Source organism: Cetorhinus maximus, chromosome 11, assembly GCF_964194155.1.
Source record: "Cetorhinus maximus chromosome 11, sCetMax3.hap1.1, whole genome shotgun sequence".
Classification (NCBI taxonomy): Eukaryota; Metazoa; Chordata; class Chondrichthyes; order Lamniformes; family Cetorhinidae; genus Cetorhinus; species Cetorhinus maximus.
Genome location: NC_135889.1, coordinates 65,994,285 through 66,016,307, shown reverse-complemented (window position 1 = coordinate 66,016,307; position 22,023 = coordinate 65,994,285). Strand labels below are relative to the sequence as shown.

General features: G+C 41.5%; 1 protein-coding gene across 9 annotated transcripts in view; it reads left to right on the top strand.

The window, feature by feature from the left end:
* Nucleotides 1–22,023, top strand: part of LOC144686660 (serine/threonine-protein kinase tousled-like 1) — a 184,622-nt gene that overhangs the window by 65,046 nt on the left and 97,553 nt on the right. For all 9 annotated transcript variants that reach the window (XM_078552153.1, XM_078552154.1, XM_078552152.1 and 6 more), the window contains 2 exons: nucleotides 9,129–9,238; nucleotides 11,733–11,804. In XM_078552153.1, coding sequence (XP_078408279.1) covers nucleotides 9,129–9,238; nucleotides 11,733–11,804 — 182 coding nt within the window. The remainder of the gene's footprint in view (nucleotides 1–9,128; nucleotides 9,239–11,732; nucleotides 11,805–22,023) is intronic.

Here is a 22,023-nt window from a genome sequence, read left to right as displayed (position 1 = left end):
ATTGAGGTGTACAAAATTATGAGGGGAATAGATAGAGTGGACAGGATAAAATTGTTTCCCTTAATGGAGAATTCTAGAACCAGGGGACATGGATTCAAGATAAGTGGCAGAAGGTGTTGGGGGACATGGGGAAGAACTTTTTTACGCAGAGGATAGTGGGTGTCTGGAATTCGCTGTCCAAGTTGGTGGTAGAGGCTGAAACTCTAAACTCTTTTAAAAAGTACCTGGATCTGCACCTAAAGTGCTGTAAGCTGCAGGGCTATGGGCCTGGTGCAGGAAGGTGGGATTAGAAAGGGCACCTGGGTGTCCTCGGGCTGGCATGGACAAGATGGGCTAAATGGCCTCCTTCTGTGCTGTAACTTTTCTATGGTTCTATGTTGCTGCAGAAAACTATCTTAAATGTACACAATAAGTTCACTACTTTTCTGCTGTGGATGGTGCTGTCTCCCCATAATAACTGTGGTCCAGAGGAAGTGACATGTAATGCAGTAGTCACCAAAATGTGCCCAAGATCATACTGTGCTCTGATATGTCTGAGATTTATAGTTCTTTCAATTCTTGCCATGTTTTAACAGCCATAGTCTTGGTTAATAGAACTCAATATTGTTGTAGTAAGCTGCTGTTGTTGCTGTTGCTTTCCAATAAGCAAGCATAACATTTCTTTGTGACAAAAATGAAGCATTTTAAGTATTAGATCAGTATTGTCTCCTTTAATTGTACATGAGTTTAAAAACCCATTTACCTCACAGAAATCATGCTCCACCTTAATCAGTATAATATTTCGATCACCAGTTGGTTATATTCAAAACAGTTTACTAGAAGGGGAAGTGAAATTATTCAATTCTCACAGACGCACAGAATGATTTGTTCAGATATGCCTCTGATTGTCAGCTGCTTTTAAATATAATAAACACTTAAATTCTGTAACTATTTTGATGTTTGAGTTGGGACTTTTCAAATCATTTAGTTTTATCTGGAGTCTTTGCAATCTGCCTTGGATTTTGAAGACTTTTAAGTAGATGACATCCATAGATATGAGAAGTTTAACAGTCATTCATTCTTAAGAAGATTAGTTATGATTAATTTGAGAGAAGAATTGCAAACTTTTTCCCCCAATATGAGGAATTAACAGAGCTTAAACATTGTAAAAATATGTGACTTTCTACTAATGTAATTCACTTGTTCATTTGCTGTTCATAACTTGGCTTGGAAGTTAAAGTCTATAACGAGATCCAGTATAGTGCCGTTCTGCTGCTTTACAATGATGAGGACAACCTGGTGCACTCCTCCGCCTCAAGTTGTCATCCCCTTCCCACAGCACCTTTCCATGCAATTGCAGAAGGTGCAACACCTGCCCCTTTACCTCCTCCCTCCACACCTTCCAGGGCTTCAAACACTCCTTTCAGGTGTTTCACTTGCATCACCTTCAATTTGGTCGACCGTATTTGCTGCTCCCAATGGGGTCTCCTCTACATTGGGGAGACAAAATGCAGACTGGGTGACCGCTTTGCGGAACGCTTTTGCTCAGTCCGCAAGCATGGCCCAGACCTTTCTGTTACTTGCCATTCCAACTCACCATTTTGCTCTCATGCCCACATGTCCAACCTTGGCCTGCTGCAATGTTCCAGTGAAGCTCAATGCAAACTTGAGGAACAGCATCTCGTCTTCCGATTAGGCACTTTACAGCCTTCCAGACTTAACATTTGAGTTCAACAACTTCAGACCATGAACTCTTTCCTCCATCTTTACCCTTTTTTAAAATCCAATTACAGTAAACCCCTGCCATTTGCAGGGGTTCCGTACTTGCAAAGGGTGAAATTGCAAACAGCGAACACAGTTTATAATGCAACTGAATTAGATATGTCCCAGCCATCTCCAAATTTCACATTTTTACCTTTAATGGAGTCAATTAAAAACTTTTTTTTATTAAATTAAAGACAATTTTACTGAAGAATTTGTTTTTGTTTTCTTGTATTGACAATGTAAAATTTTTCAATTACAGAATACAGTACCCTGTAGTAAATCACAGTACAGTAGTACAATACTTTACAGTACAGGTACTTTGAAGACAATTGTACTGAATAAATTGTTAGTACAAGAAAACAATTTAAAGGAATAATTTAAAACTCATCAATTACAGAATACAGTACGTACCTGTCGTATAATATACATATCACAATACAGGTACTGTACCTTAGTACAGGTATCATAATTTACTTGAGAGTGGATGTAGATGGAGTGGGTGATGTGGCTGATGTGTTGATGTGGATGATTTAGATGAGAAGAATTATATTGTTGACTGCTTCGCCGTTTGTTTTTCAGTTTTGTAAAGTTCTCTGGAAGGAGCAATAGCTGTGTCAATCACTTTACAAAAGGCGATGCTTCTTCTCATGCTTGTATCATGGTCTTTTACCTGTTTTTTCAAATCTTCGGCTGACCTTGAGATCTGCCATCATCTTGGTTGTGCACTGAGTCTTTTTAGGCTCTTCTTCCCGCTCCTGTTCCTGTTTAGGTTCATTTAATTATGAGTTCAACCAATTCTTCCGTAGAAAGTTCCTCTCGATGAGTTTGAAGCAACTCATCCACCTCAGCTGTGGGGATGTCTTCAAATCCCTCTCCTCCAACTTGTTTTGCCAAGTCAACAATCCTGGCCACTTCAGCATCCACATTAGGGAACCCTGTGAAATCACTTACAGCCTAGGGCCAAACTTTTTTCCAGCAGACATTTATGATTGAAGCTCTAACTTCATCCCATGAGTCCTTAATTATACCTACTGCGAGGATGTTGAATTTCTTCCAGCAATCACGGAATGTGGTTGTAGGGTCTGTTTCCAGAAGATGAAGGATGTGACTGAAATTTTAGGTGTAGTAAGCCTTGAACGAGGTAATGATCCCCTGGTCCATTGGTTGGATCAGAGAGATCATATTTGGGGGTAGAAACAAAATTTCAACATCTGGATGGTTCTCAGCAAGAGACAGTGGATGCCCAGGTGCGTTTTCGAGGATTAGTAGAACTTTGAAAGACAGGTTATTTTCCCTCAGATAAATGCGGACCTCTGGCAGAAAGCAATAGGCAAACCAGTCTTCAAATACGGCTGCTGTAACCCAGGCATTGCTGTTAGCCTTCCAAAAGACTGGCAGGTGACATTTATTTTTCCCTTTTTAAAAGCTTGAAGATTTTCTGATCAATAAACCAGCATTGGTTTACATTTAAAGCCAGCCACATTGGCACATAGCAGAAGTGTCAACCTGTCCTTTGCTGCTTTAAATCCAGGAGCTGTCTTTTCTTCTTTTGAAATGTAGGTCCTTGGCATCTTCTTCCAGAACAGGCCAGTTTCGTCTGCATTGAAGACCTGGTCTGCCTGATAGCCTTTCTCTTCAGTGTATTCCTGCAGCGCCTTGGGAAACTCTCCTGCATGGTCAGCAGAAGCACATTATGCAGCCTGAAATGCTTTTTAAAGCGATCAAGCAACCCTGTGCTGGCTGAGAATTCTTTGGAAATAGAAGGACCAGGCACTTTCTGCACCACCTTCATCGTCAGCAGCACTGCCCCTTTACTGCTCTTTATGTTCTGGTGCAATTCAAGGGCTATATTTGAATGGTTGGACCATTAACTGGGGTCCTCCTTTGATGCTGGTGCTCAATCCACACGTTGAGTAACTCCTCCACTTCCTCTAAGTGTGGATCTGTCCTGCTTACAAAAGTTACCGTGGCAGTACGACTACCAGAAACACTAACACTGGCCCTTATTTTTTTCTTCAGACTGCCTAATGTACCTGATTGTGGATTCATTTGCAAAGTGTTCCCTGGCCAGCATGGAAGCACTTGCATCATTTTGCAGTCTCTCTAGGATTGTGACTTTTTGTTCAAGTGTCATCACCTTCCTGGGATGTCTTCTGCTTGGCTGTGACTCACATTTTTAGTAATGTGCTGTCTCATCTTGTAACTGTACTGCAAAATACTGTACTACTGTAGAATCCTGTAAATCATAGCAACCCATGTGCACATGGAGACTGCACATGCGCAGTGAAAGGACTTTTGCAGTGCACGCTTTCTTCGAGGATAAGAGGACAAACAGTGTTTCTAATGGAATTTTATAAAGTACAGTATGTTCTTTATTAACCTTTGTGCATGTGTGTTTAAACTGGGATTTAACCGCGAATAAGCAAGGTTTCAGCGTCGCAAACTGTGAATTGATACACAGTTTCGCCCGGGTAAATGAAACCACGATGGAGGGGGGTGTGAATGGTGGGAGCTCATTGTATATATGTATTCATTTATGTATTTTTATTTAATTTATTTATATTCCACCCCCCCCCACCAACACACACACACCCATCAGTCACCTGTTTTACTCTTTTGCTTCCACAGAGCACTGACCCTTGTTCTGCTTTTGACACATTCTGCTATTTTACTTTTATGCCACTATCAGCACCTTTTGTCCTTAACACTACCATTAACGCTCCTTTTGCCCTGTGTCCATGACACCCATTTCTTCTTGGCTCCCACTTGTCCTGCTCAACCCCCTCTTAAATAGTATAAAATCCATCACAATTCTACTTCTCTTTAGCTCTGAGCAAGAGTTCTGTAATGTTCACTTCTTTGAGTGCATTAAACTCTTGCAACTTCATCTTTAGTTATTGCCTGGAGTAAATATCTCCCACTTTTCTTTCCCACGTGCTGTACTTCACATCATTCTGTATTATATTTCACATGATATTGTCTTGACTCATGTAGTGCCTGATCAGCCTTGTCAGATTTAATGAATGCTCCTGGCTTGGTGTTTGCAATTTTTGAATAGTTTACATAAAACTTCTGAAGCGAAATTGTTAATATGAATTAGAGATTGTAGAGGTATCATGCCGAATGTTAGCATACTCGTCTCTCCAAATGCATTGAGATTGCTCCTCTAACAAGAGGCTGCTGCTTCCTATCATTCTGCCAGTTTCTTATCCATTATCAGATGTTGCCATGAATCCCCATCACTTCGGGCTTAATTAATAACCTTTTGTGCAGAGCTTTGTTAAATGGTTGGATCATCAATTCCTGAAATCAAAACGGTGAGCTGCAGGTTACTATCATGTTGGTAATTGTTCAATTTTGATCAATTCACCTGATAGTGACATATAACTAATAGATTTATAGTTGCCTGGGTCTGCTTTGCTAAGTTCCTGAAAGTGGTTGGCCTATCTACTGGGACCACTCCAGTTTTTATCAATAACAGTCAATGCCTTACAAATCTCACCTCTTGTCTCTTAGTGCTTGGGGATAAACAGCCACGGGTCTTGGGCAGGCTGCTACCATTTATTCAATGGTTCTCACATTGAATCCAGAGGATGCGGCAGAGGCACTGTGGTGGAATTTCTCTAGAGTTCTTGTGTATCGCAGGCACACACTCCAGGTCTCACTGCAATACAGGAGTGTGGTGACGACAACTGCTCTGTAGGCTAGGACTTATGTTGACTTGCAGAGGTCTTTGTTGTCAAACACTTGCTGCTGTAGTTTGTGGAGGGCTGAGCTGGTGCTGCTGAGCGGTGTTGGATCTCTTTGTCATAGGTGGCCTTTTGAGAGAGGTGGCTGCCAAGGCATGAGAAGTGCCCAATATATTCCAGAGTCTCTCCTTAAACATAAATGAGAGGTGAAATATTTGACTGACCAGATCTAGGTTGATGAGTTTTGTTCTGGCAGCGTTCAAGGACAGGCCGAGTCTCTTGTATGCAGAATTGAAGAGATCGAGAGTAGCTTGCAAATCTGGTGCAGAATGGGCAATGACTCTGCAGTCATCGGCAAACTTTATATCATGTATGTCTATGCTGGTCAGTTTAGATTTGGCAGGGAGGTGGCTGAGGTTAGAGTTTTCCATCTCGGTGATATTTAATACTCACACCAGAATGCAATGGATCTTTGATGAGGTGAATAGCCACTGTCAGGTAGATTGCAAATAATACAAGGGCTATGACCCTGCCTTGCTTGACACAAGTCAGGATTTTAAAGAGGTATCATGCCGAATGTCAGCATACTCATCTCTCTACTGTTTCAGATCTCCCATTCAAGGCAGTTGCACTCATCATGAAGAAGTTGCAGGATTGCGATGAAGTTCCTTGGACACCCAAATCTTTGGAGCGTAATAAACAGAGCCTCACAATTTACTGAGTCAAATGCTTTAGTCAGGTCGATGAATACAATGAAGAGTTCGTGGTGTTGTTCTCAACAATTTTCTTGGATTTGTCGGGCAACAAAGACCATGTTGGAAGTTCCTCTGGATGGTCCAAAGCCACACTGTCTCTGGGAGGATATCCTCAGCCACCGGAAGTAGGTGATTCAAGAGAATGTGTGGCAGGATTTTCCCGGCTATGGACAAGAAGGAAATGCCTCGATAGTTTCCACAGCATGATTTATCTCCCTTGAAGATAGTTACAATTGTCACATTCATGAAGTCGGGGCAGGGGTGGATGGCGGTGCTCTTTTTCCTCCCAAATCCATAGAATGAGTGCATAGAGCCTTGATGTGAGCAAAATCCCACCAGCTGTGAAGCCGGAATACCATCGGGCCACGGGCTTTGATGTTTCTCGTCCATTTGATTGCTTGCTGCAACCCTCCCATCGATGGTGGCTCACCCATGTTCTCTACTACAGTGGTCTGGGGGATACTCTCTGGATTATCAGTTGCGACTGTGGGTTCATGGTTGAGGAGTTATTGGAGTTATATGTTCTTTCCAGCGTTGTTGGATGACATTGTAATAATGTGCATTGAACATTAGAACTTTAGTCTGCCTTTTTGATGACTTGATGACATGGATTGAAACAATCTCGTTCTCAGCAGATATAAAAACAGGAAATGCTGGAAAAACTCAGTAGGTCTGGCAGCATTTGTGGAGAGAGAAAGTGAACGTTTAGAGTCAAATATGACTCTACTTCGGAAAGTGCTTTGCTTTCGTTCTTAGTCTCTTTTTCAATGCATTTTAGATTCCTGTTTGAGGTAACTTGGAAACTGATGTAAAATGAATGCAGGATATAGTGGATTTGATTAATTTTTATCAAGCATTTTTTCTGTAAGTATTGATTTGATGACACGAGGGGCCGAATGGCCTCCTGCACCATAACAATTCTGTGATGCTGATTGGAGGAAAAACTGCGGTTTTGCTGCATGCGATTGTATTAGTTGTATGTACTTTGATGTAATTGAAGAGGTATGTTAAAACTTAAAAGATTTGCAGGCAAAATTTTGTGAAATAGAAATTTAGGGCAAATAATTTTTAAACCTATTGTTGACTTTGGTAGCTGATAACGTTGGAGAAGCACTATGATCTAGATCAATTTAAAAATAACTTGTATTTACATAACGCTTTTCACGTGGTAAAATGTCCCAAGGTGCTTCACAGGCATGTTAATTAACCAAAGTTGACATCAAATTACATAAGGAATTATTAGGACAAGTGATCAAAAATGTATTCAATAAATTAGGTTTTAAGGAGCGTCTTGATGGAGAAGAGAGAGAGCTATAGAAGTGGAGAGGTTTAGGGAGAAATTCCAGAGCCTGTGGTCTAGGCAGCCGAAAACACAGTCAGTGTTGGGGGATTGATGAAAATCAGGGTTGCTGAAGAGGGCAGAATTGGAGGAGTGCAGAGATCTTGGAATGTTGTAGGGCTAGAGGAGTTTACAAAGTTGGGGAGGGGCTAGGTCATGAAGGTATTTGAAAACAAGAATGAAAATTTTAAAATCAAGATATTGTAGGACCAGGAGCCAATATATGTCAGTGAGGATATGAATGATGGGTGAATGGAACTTGGAACACGTTAGGGTATGAGCAGTAGAGCTTTGAATGAGCTCAAGTTTATGGAACGTGGAAAATGGGAGTCTGGCAGGGGAGCATTGGAATTGTCAAATCTGGAGATAACAGATGTAAGGATGAGGGTTTGAGCAGCAGATGAGCTGAAGCAGGAGCGGTGATGGGCAATGTTTTAAGGAGGTAAAATTAGGCAGTTTTGATGATGGAATGGATATGCAATTGGAAGTCCATCAAATAAGAGATCAGGGTTGCCGATAGCCGGGTTCAGCCTCAGACACTGGGCAAGGAGAGGGTGTAGTTTGGTGGCTGGGCATGAATTTGTGGCAGGAACTGAAGACTGTCTTTGGTCTCTCTAATATTTAGTTGGAGAAAATTTTTGATAATCTAGTACTGGATTTTGGTCCAGCCATGTGACAAAATTGGACACAGTGAAGTGGTAGAGAGAGGTAATGGTGAGCTGTAGCACTTCGTCGCTTTTTAAAATAATAATAAACTGCATACATTAATTTGTAGCTTCTGAAAATGATTGCTGGATGCTAAATCTGGTGTTTGTACATGAGCAACGATTTTGTATTGGGAGATTCTATAAATTCAAAAGTGCAAAGGTCAGGCGTTTGTCTTGCATGCCTTTTATTTTTATCTTTCCTTCCTCCAAACCAAAGAAATCAACGATTATGATAGAAAATTTTAACAGGCTCATCTCCGCTTTATGACAAAACCCATTAACTGATCTGGATGAGGAATTATTGCTTTGTTCAATTCTGTTGTCTGTTTCGTGACGGCTCTACCTGATGTGAACATTCAAAATTATAGCCAGCTCTGCATGGAGCATGAGGCCTGGTTCATGAAAGCAATAATATGTACAAATCCCACTTTTTTTCAATTACATGCACAATTGAGGGGAAGGTATTAGGGAGAAGGGTGCTTGATGCATGTACCTCCGAAATAACCTGATGATTTTTATCTTTTTAGTTATCAAATAAAGCACGAGTGACAGGAAGAGAGGAGCTTTTTTTTAATCTTGCACTTTAACCATATTTCTGTGAACATACACTTCTGGTCAATTGTGAAATACTACTAACAGTGGAGAAGTAGTAAGTGGGGTAAGAAGGAGTAAAGCTTGGCATGTGGGGAAATAGTTTAGTAATGCACCTAAATTATTTACAGTTGCATATTTTGTTTGGTTATTTCTGTTTGGTTAACATCTTAATCAACATTGAAAATATTTTCTGTTGAGCAATAATCAAAAGATTAGTTTTCTAAACTTGTCAGAGTACTGACAGAAAATGCTTTCTTACTGAGCAAAACTATTTGACCTAATATGTTATATTTAATTAAAGGTGCAATGGAAGAGCTCCATAGCCTGGATCCTCGACGGCAGGAATTGCTGGAGGCAAGGTTTACAGGTGGTGTGAGTACTGGGAGTGGAAGTGGAAGCACAGGAGCTAAAGTAAGCCTCGTTTAGTTCATAGCTTGTTTAGGGGAGGGTATTTATTGTAGGGACAAAAGGCACAATCTATTGATGCTGCTGAAATCCTCATCCATGCCTTTGTTATCTCTAGATTTGACTATTCCAACACACTGTCAGCTGGTCTCTCACATTCTACCTCTGTAAACATTAGGTCATCCAAAACTCTGCTGCCCATGTCTTAACTTGCAGCAAGTCTCGTTTCCCTATCTCGCAGGTTTGGTCCAAAATTTGGTCCCCAACCAAGTAAGGATGCGGTGTTGCCTCACAGCTCTGCAGTACTTAGTGTCCGGGATATGCGTTTCCCTATGTGTTTGCTAACCTACATTGATTTCTGGTCAAGCAAAGTCTTTATATTAAATTCTTATCCTTATTTTCAAATCCTTCCGTGGTCTTGCCCCTTCCTATCTCTGTAATCTCCTCCAGCCCCACAATTTTCGAAGATATCTGTGTTCCTCTAATTCTGGCCTCCTGAGCATTCCCATTTACAATTGTTCCACCATTGGTGGTGGTGCCTTCAGATGCCTAGGCCCCATACCCTGTAGTTCCCTCCCTATATCTCTCTGCCTCTCTTCCTTGCTTTCCTCCTTTAAGACACATTAAAACCTAACTCTTTGCCTAAGCTTTTGGTCATCTGATCTAATATCTCCATATGTGGCTTAGTATCATTCTTTGTTTTATGATGCTCATGGAAGGGCCTTGGGATGTTTCATTATGTTAAAGGTGCTACATAAATATAAGTTGTTTAATTTGGGGAAATGACTTGCTATCACGACATGATTTAATTTTATATTTAATTCAATAGACTTTACAACAATTTAGAAAAAACTTCTAACTTCTAAACCCTTAATGAAAGTTTATATACACATTGATAAAAGCAAAGAACTGTGGATGCTGGAAAAACAAAACAAAAACAGAAATACCTGGAAAAACTACTGTGTCTACTGAAGTCACAAGATTCCACGATTTTAAACAGACAAAATAAACGTTTCTAAACAAAGTCAGAAAAGCATAACAATCTACAGTATCTATCTTGCACTCTAACATTCAGAATTAGTATGAGGTTAATATGAATTAACAGGTCAACTATGGTTGAACACACCACACTGCACATTAAATGGCAGATGCAACCAAGACAGATCCCATGGATTTCTCAGCGACCCACTCAGACATCAGTGGCCACTGAGAGTCACAAAACCAGGTTAAAAATCTGTGTTCCTCATGAGGAATTACAACTCTTCACTTTTGAAGACCTAGCCTCTTAACTTGCTGAAAAGTTGCTCTGACCCAGACTTGACGACTACTCACCTCTCGATGATTCAGTCTCTCCTCCTGAGACTACGTCCCACAGGATTTACAAAGCTGCACTCCCGCCTCTAGGTAGCAGCTCACTTCCAACTCTTTTGCAGACCGCTAGCTTCACTAAGCTAGCACTGCCCCAGGGTTTCTCCGAATTCCAGTCTCCCACTGCGCTGAGCTATAAGTGACTCCCAAGGCTGCTTCTGAACCCTAACCCCCTCCAGCACGAACCAGTGACCTTCTGCCACCATCTCAGCTCCCTACAACTTCTTCTGAGCCCTAACTGCACAGAATGGCCCCCCAGGGCTTCTCTGTGAGCTGCAATCCACATGAGGTCCAAACTGCAACTATCTCCCTCTTCCAGCAAACACACAGATAAGTTGAAACCAGAAAACCTTCTTAAGCTCCACCCATCTCCATGATGACATAGCTTTTCCTGGTGCAGTGAACAATTTTGAACTAATTTAGCGCTAACTTCCAAAACAAAACATTTCTTTGGACTGCACTTCTTTTCAAGCAGTGTAGACATCATGTCTCTAGCAATGTAAGCCCACCTGCTGTTTTAGGATCCTACCTTTCTAGCTGTTAACTAATTTAAAATTAGTCTCAGTAATGGTGACCATGACAACTGTCATTAATTGTTGTAAAAACCCATCTGGCTCACTAATGTCCTTTAGGGAAGGAAATCTGCCATTCTTGCCTGGTCTGGCGTACATGTGACTTCAGACCCACAGCAACATTGATGACTCTTAACTGCCCTCTGAAATGGCCTAGCAAGTCTTTCAGCTCAAGGGCAATTAGGGATGGGCAGCAAGTGCTGGCCTTACCAGCGTTGCCCACATCCCATGAATGAATTTAAAAAAAACAAAGAACCCTTAAGTCAACATGGCCCCAACCTTTTAAGTGTAATAAACTTTAAGTTGCTTTGTTGCATTTATCACGTTTTCTATAGTTAACCTTTCATCATCCCAGAACTCAATATTACCTTTAAAATATTAACATAATCCATGAACTAGATATTCAAGCTAGCAACAAAACTAATAAGTGTACAAAGTTAAGTGATTAGAACGCAAATTTCAAAAGATACGTAACTGGATAAATGGAGGTATATATCTACCTCCATATTTTGCATTTTAAATCCTTGTTTTCACTAACCTTTGTTTACTTTTCAAAACAGGCTTTAACAAATAATGAATGTTCTAACCACAGTTTTGGAAGTCTTGGATCATTAAGTGACAAAGAGTCAGAGGTATGTATGGAGCATAATTTTTTTTTTTAGTTTAGACTAACTTCTGGTTTGGTGGGATTGGAATTCACATTTAACTTTGGAAAGTGATGTTGCACTATGCATATTAATCAAAAATACTGTTATAAATATCAATTAGAATGTCACAACCACATAAAAGGCTTTTCTTAAAGTCGTCCATGAGCTAAGAATTTGTGTATTTAGCCCCATTTTAATTTATGGATCGTTAAATTTTATAACGTAACCCATGAGACACGTTTTAGTCTTAAACAAGACTAGTTTATTATGTAAACTACTACTGTAAGTTATTTAAGTCAAAAGTGATAAAGTTATTAACTAAAATATACAGATACAAAGATTAAAATGCCGATAAAGGAAAAAGGTACTTAAGGATGAGATTTCAAATCAGTCACAAATGTTGCTGCGGGCCCATTGCTCAAGTTCCTTACTTTCTGAAGTGAAGGGGTTGAAACTTGAAGTTCGTTTAGCAGCTGCAATGGCTTCTGCAGTCGACCAGTCAGTGTTTATTTCGCTCCCCGTTTGGATTCAGCTGGTCAGCAGGTTTTTTGAAGAGAGAGAAGGTTTCTGTTCCTCACTAATTCTGCAGTTACGGCACTTGCAGATTGCCTGGACGTTTTCAGCAGAAACAGCATTCCTTAATACCTTCCTCTTTGAGAACTTCAGAGAGTGTTCTTGGCCAAGGGAGAACAGAGTTCTTCCTGGGGTTCTAAACACAAATTGGCAGTTCTCAGCCTGTCTTTATACAGTTCCAGAACTTAAAATGGCTGCTATCTCAAATTGTTGAATCATGTTCCCACATTAGGTATTGGGTTGGCCCAGGAACATAATCCTATCCATTGCTTTTTTTAGTTGAGGTAATGAACCTTTTTAAACATCTCAGCCATTAACGGGAATGGCTCCCATTCTCCCAGGTTTGAGGTGATGGGAAAGTGCTAGTCACATTCAAGGGAGGCCACAATAAGTTTCTGTTTATCCATGGGGAAATGCAAATTGAATTTCAAATGTCTTCACATGTCTGGATATGTCTACCTGTAATCCATTTAAAACTTTATGGAAGCTTGACTGTATTGCATTTGAAAAGGCCAGGTGACTTGGCCACCACCTCTAAGGCTGTGTCCATTTAAAAAGGAAGAATAGCTTTTTTTTTTTTGCAAAATCTGTATCACAACTACACATTCATGTCACAGGAAAATAACTAAAAATAACAACTTCTAACCTAGGGATAAGTACATCAGTTAGGTTCCTCCAGTGCTCTAAATATCCGATTATAGCATATTTGCATGGTTTTGTATTCATAGCACCTTGTGATACCTAAAAGAATCGCAGAATGGTTACAGCACAGAAGGTGGCCATTTGGCCCATTTTGTTTGTGCTGGCTCCCTGATGGAGCAGTTCACTTCGTGTCATTCCCTCACCTTCTCCCGTAGCTCTGCAGATTCTTCCTTTTCAGATAATAATCCAATTTCCTCTTGAATGCATCGGCTGAACCTGCCTCCACCAATCTCAGGCTGAATTCTATATCCTAACCATTCAATGGGGAAATTTTTTTTCCTTGTGTCACCATTGCTTCTTTTGCCAATTACATTAAATCTGTGCCCTCTGGTTCTTGATCCTTCCATGAATGGGAACAGTTTCTCTCTATCTATTCTGCCTAGACCCCTCACAATTTTGAATACCTCTATCAAATCTCCTCTCAGCCTTCTCTTCAAGGAAAAGAAGTCTCCAACTTCTCCAATCTATCGACGTAACTGAAGTTCCCTGTCCCTGGAACCATTCTCGTGACTGTTTTCTGCACTCTCTCCAATGCCTTCACATCCGTCCTAAAGTGTAGTGCCCAAAACAGGATGCAGTACCCCAGCTGAGGCCGATCCAGTGTTTGAGACAAGTTGAACATAACTTCCTTCCTATTAATAAAGACTAGGGTGCTGTTTGCTCTAACAACCACTCTCTCTCAACCTGTCCTGCCACCTTCAGTGATTCATGCACACATACACCCAGGTTGTTCTGCTCCTTTATTTGACCTAACTTTGTAATCTTTATTTTATATTGCCCCTCTGTGTTCTTCCTAGCAAACTGAACTTCACATTTCTCTGCAGTAAATTTAATCTACCATTTGTCTGCCTATTCCACTGACCTGTCTATGCCTCTTTGAAGTTCTACATAATATTCCTCAAAGCATCGTTTGGTATTGTTCACAAAGTTTGAAATTGTGCCCTGTACACTAGGCCTAGGCCATTGATATATATCAGGAGGAGCAGGGGCCCTAACATAGACCCATGGGGAACTCCACTATAAACCTCCCTCCAGTCCAAAAAAAAATCCATTAACTACTTTGTTTCCTGTCACCAGCCAATTACATATCCATGTTACTACTGGCCCTTTTATTTCATGAGCTCTAACTTTGCTCAGAGGCACTTTATCAAATGCCCTTTGGAAGTCCATATCCACTACATCAACAGCATTATCTTCACCAACCCTCTCTGCTACTTCATCAAAAAACTCAAGCAAGCTAGCTAAACACAAAAACAAAAATAAAAAATACAAAAAGAACTGTTCTGTTGAAGAGTCATACGGACTCAACGTTAACTGTGTTCCTCTCTGCAGATGCTGTCAGATCTGCTGGGTTTTTCCAGGTATTTTTATTTTTGTTTTGGATTTCCAGCATCCGCAGTTTTTTGCTTCTACACGATTTGCCCTTAATAAATCCATGCTGGTTTTCCATAATTAACCTGCATTTGCCCAAGTGACTGTTAACTTGTTCTGAATTATTATTTCTAGAAGCTGCCCCAACACTGATATTAAGCACAGCAACTACAAGCTAGTCAGTTTATCATTTTTTGAACAAGAGTATGTTATGACATGGCCGACGATGTGTGCCAGGCGAACCAAATCCACGAGGGAAACTTAGTTGTGCCATCATAACAGTTTTGCAGTTTGTATTTATTATGAGATGTGTACACTGAATTCAGAAGTAATAAGTCCGCCAAGACCTTTAGAGATTTTTCAAAGTTAAATGAAATATTTTTTTAACAAAATAAAAGATTTCAAGTACATACATAAGACTACAATCACTTACTAGTATAATAACTCTTAAAATTCCTATTTAACCTGACCTCCAGTTACGTACCCCCTTTAAGGCAACGGACCAAAACAGATTTTAGATTTAAAACAGAACCAGCAAGTTAACACAACACCCACTTGACAGTGGAATTCAAATGGCTTTTCCCTAACTTCAGTTTCGTTATCTAGCAGACTCATGCACACATGGCTGGAGGCTTCATTGAGGCTATTTCACACACTCCTGTTAGATCTTACATGGCCTTCCTTCCACATAGCCTTTCATTCTCCTTTATATTCGGTTCTCTCTTTTTGATAAGTAAATTCTATTGTTCCATATGTCTTTGAAATTGTATCTTCCTCATAATACAACAACTTTCATGTTGCCGATATATTGTCAGTAACCTTGGGGAAAAATGAACACTCCTTAGTCCTGCTTATCTGGCTAGTTGTGAAAAGACAAATCCAAATCTCTTCATTTATCTAAAAATGTAAATTCCCTTTGCACCTTGCATGCTAAGCCAGCATCCTGTTTACACATTAGCATGTCAAGCACCTAGCTGCTTTTAATGATTTAAACCTCGTCGTCTACTTGTCTGCAAATGTAACTAAATCACCCAGACAGACCCAACTATACTTAACCCCATAAATCTACTTCGCAATAAACCAGAAAAATATTATGCAAATTATTATACTTTCATCACAGGTGCAACATTTGCAAATTGCCAGTGTCTGGCACCACTCCTGAGTCCAAAGACTGGAAAATTATGGTCAATGCCTCCGCAATTTCCACTCTCGCTTCCCTTTGTATCCTTGGATGCATCTCATCCAGTCCTGGTTCCTTATCAACTTTAAGTGCAGATAGCCTATCCTCACCTCCTTATCAATCTTAAACCAAACTGTTGCTTGGTAATACAGAACTTGAATATTGCTGAAAAGAAAGACATGTTGCAGAAGCTTTTTGTCTTGCATTCATCAGGACAAATGCAAGAATGCCTAATTTCAAATGATGACAACAACTTAGACTACAGGAGAAAAGTGTGCTGATTGGTTGGCAAGTCAACTCTGATTGGAGAGGCATTGCCTTGAGGAAAGCTATGGGGAGCTATTGGCAACCAAGCTCCCAGGTAATTGAAGAACGGTGCAAGGCTTGAACATATTCATTTTGTTTGCAGAGAACGGACCCTGCATATGAATGTATGTCACTTCTAGCAAGCATAAATGAGCCACATTACGAGCTCAGCTGATTATCTTAAATTGATTGGTTATGTAGCTGTTAGCACACTTGGATTGTTTAGCAAGTGCTGCCCAATCACAGAATCACATCTAACAGTAGATTAGGCTTGAAACAGGATCTCTGACTCGGCATATGCAGGTGGTGAAAGCTAGTTTGGGCATTTAAGTATTTGTGCAGATCTAATATGGTTGAATCAAACAAAACTGCCACTATTCAGGATAGCAGAGAACTTTTTTTTTTTGCTCTGTGCTATTATGCGATATATGTAGGGTATGTTTTTAATATTTTCTGGAATTGCTAATTTTGTTCAATCGCATGTATTCTGCAGAACAAACCAACTCCTCTGAGGAGTTTATAATTCAATTCTGCCTATTAAAAGGTTGAAGGAGCACATATGAGGGCACATGCTAGTTCAGAGCACAACCTGGATGTAAAGGGGGACGCTTTGTTACATCTCTAGGTTATGCTTTTGTACCTAAGGAGATATTGGTAGTTGAGTATCAGCACCAAATCATAAGGGGCATAGGACCCACTTATCGGAGCGATTGTTGCTGCTGAACTAGGAATGGTTTTGACAGTAGACCCAAATTTGTAAGAGTGATATTCAAGCTATTCTTAAGCATCAGTTTTGTTTACCAATGTGTCTAGTCCCTGGTCTCTTATCTATTTTGAGTTTGTGAATAGGTTCAGATGATTTTTGCCCTGGCTTTCCAGGCTAGAGAACTTCAGGTCATTGAGAAACCACTCTGAAGATCTGTTTCCTCTGGAAGCCTACTTCTGAAAATAGAAACTTTGATCAAATGCTACCAGGACTGTCATTTCAGTCTTCCACCTGAACAACTTGAAGGCAGGGGAAGAACTTCATGTCTAGATCTGTGACCGACCACTCACACAGGACCAATGCCAAAATACCTTGGCATCGCCCTTGAGTGTACATTGACCTACTGGCAACAGTTGCAGAACGCCAGAGTCAAGATCAAGATGGGAATGAATCTCATATGGAAACTGTCAGGTACCATTTGGGGTAGCAGAGCCACCACATTACGCACTGCTTCACTTGCCCTGGTCTACCCAACAGCAGAGTATTCTGCTCAGGAGCCGCCACACAAAAATGGTGGATATCCACGTCTGGGAAGGCAAGAGGATTGTTTCTGGGACGTTGAGACCAACACAGCTCTAGATGCTTCCTGTGCTAGCACGTATTGAACCTCCAGATGTGCGCAAAAGAAGCATCCTCCTCAAAGAACACTACTGACTGACAGCTAATGAAGCACTCCCATTGACTTTAAAAAAAAACCCCACTCACCTGAAATAATGTAGAATCTACTGGAACACACTCCACAACTTACAAATTGACGGCAGCCCCATTTCCTGGTTGACAGTAAACATCACCAACTGCAACCTGGTAACTGACCTGAGTTGTAAAGTCCCAGGCTTTGGCCTTCCACAGAAAATCTGGACAACCCTCAACTGCTTGAGGACAGACCAGGAAGATGTGATTACTTGCTCGTCAAGTGGAACATAAGGAACAGCTTAAATTGTGACTGTAACCATCCAAGTCAGACCAGCGCTCAAATACTGAACTTCTTCCCTGAGAGATCCATTTTTGGTGGCATCACAACCATTTACACTCCATCAGCTGAAGCCGCTGAATGAATTTTTAACCTCTGCATTGAAATATAACTGCTTCCCCAGCCAGACGAATAAAAAAGTGCTAAGCCCTCTTAACCAGTTATTTTACCAGCTAAAAGTTTTTTACTATTGCTAGCAGTTGTAATCATTTTCCAGCTAGTATATTTTAGCCAGTACTTTCCCCAATGGTTGGGAAGGATCGCTGGAAGCTAATGAGATTTGAAGCTGCTTCAATGGCAGTGGGAGTGCATAACCCATTCAATTTGCTGGCAACTGAGGTGGTGTTTGGCAGCTTAACTGTCCCAAAGGAATTTACATTAAGGACAATCGGTATTTCGTTTTGGAGGCTGATGAGGGTTCCTCCAGGGAGTGCAGACAGAGCCAAGCCTCTGGCACCACAAGCGGCCTGTCTGTACAGGAGGGGAGGAAGAACATTAGTAATAGGAGATTCTATAGTCAGGGGAACAGATAGGCGCGACTGTGGCCGTCAACATGACTCCAGGATGGTGTGTTACCTCCCTGGATGTCACTGAACGGCTGCAGGGCATCCTGAAGGTGGGGGGGGGGGGGGTGAGGTGATAAGGCAGACGTCATGGTACATGTTGGTACCAATGACATAGGTAGAAAGAGGGATGGGGTCTTGCATCAAGAATTCAGGGAGTTAGGCCGTAGACTGAAAAGCAGGACCTCTCGGGTTGTAATCACTGGATTACTTCCAGTACCACGTGCTAGCGAGCACAGAAATAGGAGAATAGCGCAGATCAATACGTGGCTTAAGAGTTGGTGCAGGAGGAAGGGTTTTAGATTCCTGGATCACTGAGACCGTTTCTGGGGAAGGTGGGACCTGTATAAACGGGACGGTCTACATCTGAACCAGAGCGGGACTAACATCCTTGCGGGCGGGTTTGCTAGTGCTGTTGGGAGGAGTTTAAACTAATTCGGCAGGGAGAGGGGACACAGAATGTTAGCAGAATAGGGGCACATCATAATACAGTAAAACAATCAAGTTAGAGGAAGTACAGCTGCATTAAGTTTCAAGGGAATAAGGCAAGGCTGGACGGCCTCCACTTTAATGCCAGGTGTATTACAGGTAAAATGAATGAGTTAAGGGTGAGGATTGACACGTGGAATTGTGATATAGTAGCCATCGCAGAGACGTGGTTGAGGGAGGGGCAGGATTGGCAGCTCAACATTCCGGGATATAGAATCTTCAGGCAAGACAGGGAAGGGGGTAAGAGAGGAGGAGGCACTGCATTAATAGTTAAGGAGTCAGTTACTGTAGTAAGGAGAGATGATATCTTGGAGGGAGCATCGAATGAAACTTTGTGGGTAGAGCTTAGGAATAAAAAAGGGGCAGCCACATTGTTAGGTATTTATTATAGACCCCCAGATAGTCAGCGGGAAATTGAGGAGCAAATATGTATACAATTTGTGGAGATGTGTAAAAACAATAACAGTAGGGTAATTATATTAGGTGATTTCAACTTTCCCAACATTAATTGGAATAGACATAATGTTAAGGGCTTGGATGCAATGGATTTCTTGAAATGTGTACAGGGGAACGTTATAGGTCAATATGTAGAGGGTCCAACAAGGGACGGCGCAGTGCTGGACCTAATTCTGGGGAATGAAGCCAGACAGGTGGCTGAGGTGGTGGTAGGGGAGCATTTTAGTGATAGCGACCACAACATGGTACAATTTAAGCTTGTTATGGACAAAGAAATAGACAAGTTGCCAAAAAATGTTTTGGATTGGGGGAGTGTGTGGATTTTAGTAAAATAAGGTAGGATCTGGCCAAGGTAGACTGAGAGCGGCTATTGTGGGGAAATCTACGGAAGAGCGGTGGGGGGTGTTAAAAAAGGAAATGGGGAGGGTACAGGCTCAACATGTTCCCCCTAGGGCAATAGGAAGGAGTAACAAGCCCAGAGAACCATGGATGACCAGAGATATTCAGGATACGATGAGAAGGAAAAGAGAGGCTTTTAGCAGGTACAAGGGGAGCAACTCAGCGGAGGCATTAGTGGAGTACAGAAAGTGCAGGGTGGAGCTTAAGAAAGCAATTAGGAGAGCAAAGAGGGGATATGAGAAAGCTCTGGCTGATAAAAGTAGGGAAAACCCCAAGATATTCTATAAGTATATTAATGGGAAGAGGGTAACCAAGGAAAGAGTAGGGCCCATTAGAGACCAAGGGGACAATCTATGGGTGGAGCCAGAGGACATCGGTAGAGTATTGAACGAATACTTCACATCCGTCTTCACCCAAGTGAATGAGGATGAAGGTATGGAACTTTGGGAGAGGGGCTGCGAGGTTCTTGAGCAAATTGATATAGGGAGTGACAAGGTATTGGAGGTGTTGGCAGGCTTAAAAGTGGACAAATCTCCAGGTCCGGATGATTTGTGTCCTAGACTGCTGAGGGAGGCAAGGGAGGAGATCGCAGGGGTTCTGACCCAAATTTTGAATTCCTCTCTGGCCACGGGGGGAGGTGCCAGAGGACTGGAGAACAGTTAATATGGTTCCACTATTTAAGAAGGGTTGCAGAGATAATCCAAGGATCTACAGACCAGTGAGTCTCACATCAGTGGTAGGGAAACTATTGGAGAAAATTCCGAAGGAGAGAATCTATCTCCACTTGGAGAGGCAAGGTTTGATCAGGGATAGTCAGCATGGCTTTGTCAGGGGGAGGTCATGCCTAACAAAGTTGATTGAATTTTTTGAGGAGGTGACCAGGTGTGTAGATGAGGTTAGTGCAGTTGATGTAGTTTATATAGATTTCAGCAAAGCCTTTGACAAGGTCCCACATGGGAGACTTTTAAACAGTAATTTGATAAGGTGGATTCAAAATTGGCTTAGTTGTAGGAGGCAGAGGGTGATGACGGAAGGATGCTTTAGTGACTGGAAGCCCATGTCTAGTGGCGTACCACAGATCTGTGCTGGGCCCCCTATTATTCTTCATTTATATAAACGACTTAGATGGCTATGTGGGGGGGTAGGATTAGTAGGTTTGCGGATGACACAAAGATTGGCTGGGTGGTTAACAGTGAGGTTGAGTGTCTTGGACGACAGGAAGATATAGACGGGATGGTCAAATGGGCAGATAAGTGGCAGATGGAATTTAACCCTGAAAAGTGTGAGGTGATACACTTTGGAAGGAGTAATTTGACAAGAAAGTATTCAATGAACGGCATGACACTAGGAAGTTCTGAGGAACAAAGGGACATTGGCGTGTGTGTCCATAGATCTCTGAAGGCAGAGAGGCATGTTAATGGAGTGATGAAAAAGGCATATGGAACACTTGTCTTTATCAATTGAGGCATAGATTACAAAAGTAGGGAGGTCATGTTGGAATTGTATAGAACCTTGGTGAGGCCACAGCTCACCAAGCTGTGTGCAGTTCTGGTCACCACATTATAGGAAAGATGTGATTGCATTGGAGGGGGTGCAGAGGAGATTCACCAGGACGTTGCCTGGGGTGAAACATTTAAGTTATGAAGAGAAGTTGGATAGACTTGGGTTGTTTTCATTGGAGCAGAGAAGGCTGAGGGGTGACCTGATCGAGGTGTACAAGATTATGAGGGGCAGCTGTTCCCCTTAGATAAAGGGTCAGTCACAAGGGGACATAAGTTCAAGGTGAGGGGCAGGAGGTTTAGGGGGGGATGTGAGGAAAAACTTTTTTATCCAGAGGGTGGTGACAGTCTGGAATGTGTTGCCTGGGAGGGTGGTGGAGGTGGGTTGCCTCACATCCTTTAAAAAGTACCTGGATGAGCACTTGGCACGTCATAACATTCAAGGCTATGGGCCAAGTGCTGGTAAATGGGATTAAGTAGGTAGGTCAGGTGTTTCTCATGTGTCGGTGCAGACTCGATGGGCTGAAGGATCTCTTCTGCACTGAGATTCTGTGACATCAGTAAAGGCCATTTGACCCATCAAATTTGCTGCATCTGGAGTCCACGTTGGAGCATTTCATCCTGAACATCTCTTCCACACAATGTTGACCTGCTGTTTCTTGAAAACACTCTGGTACTTTTCCCTTTCAAAACTGAAGCAATGTTAATGTCTTTATATAGCCTCAATTTCTCTTTTCAATAGATATTAATCTGGCTCCTTTTTGAGGTGCAATTGGCTTACTACTTACTTTCAATGTATCTTAACCAGTGTCCTCTTTTTGTAAGGGTTGAGCTAAGTTTTATTTTGTAATCTCTAATTTATGAGGCAAAATTACTGTTGGAGGTGAAGCTGAAAACCACGTACTTTAAATGCACCACCTTCCATCTTTG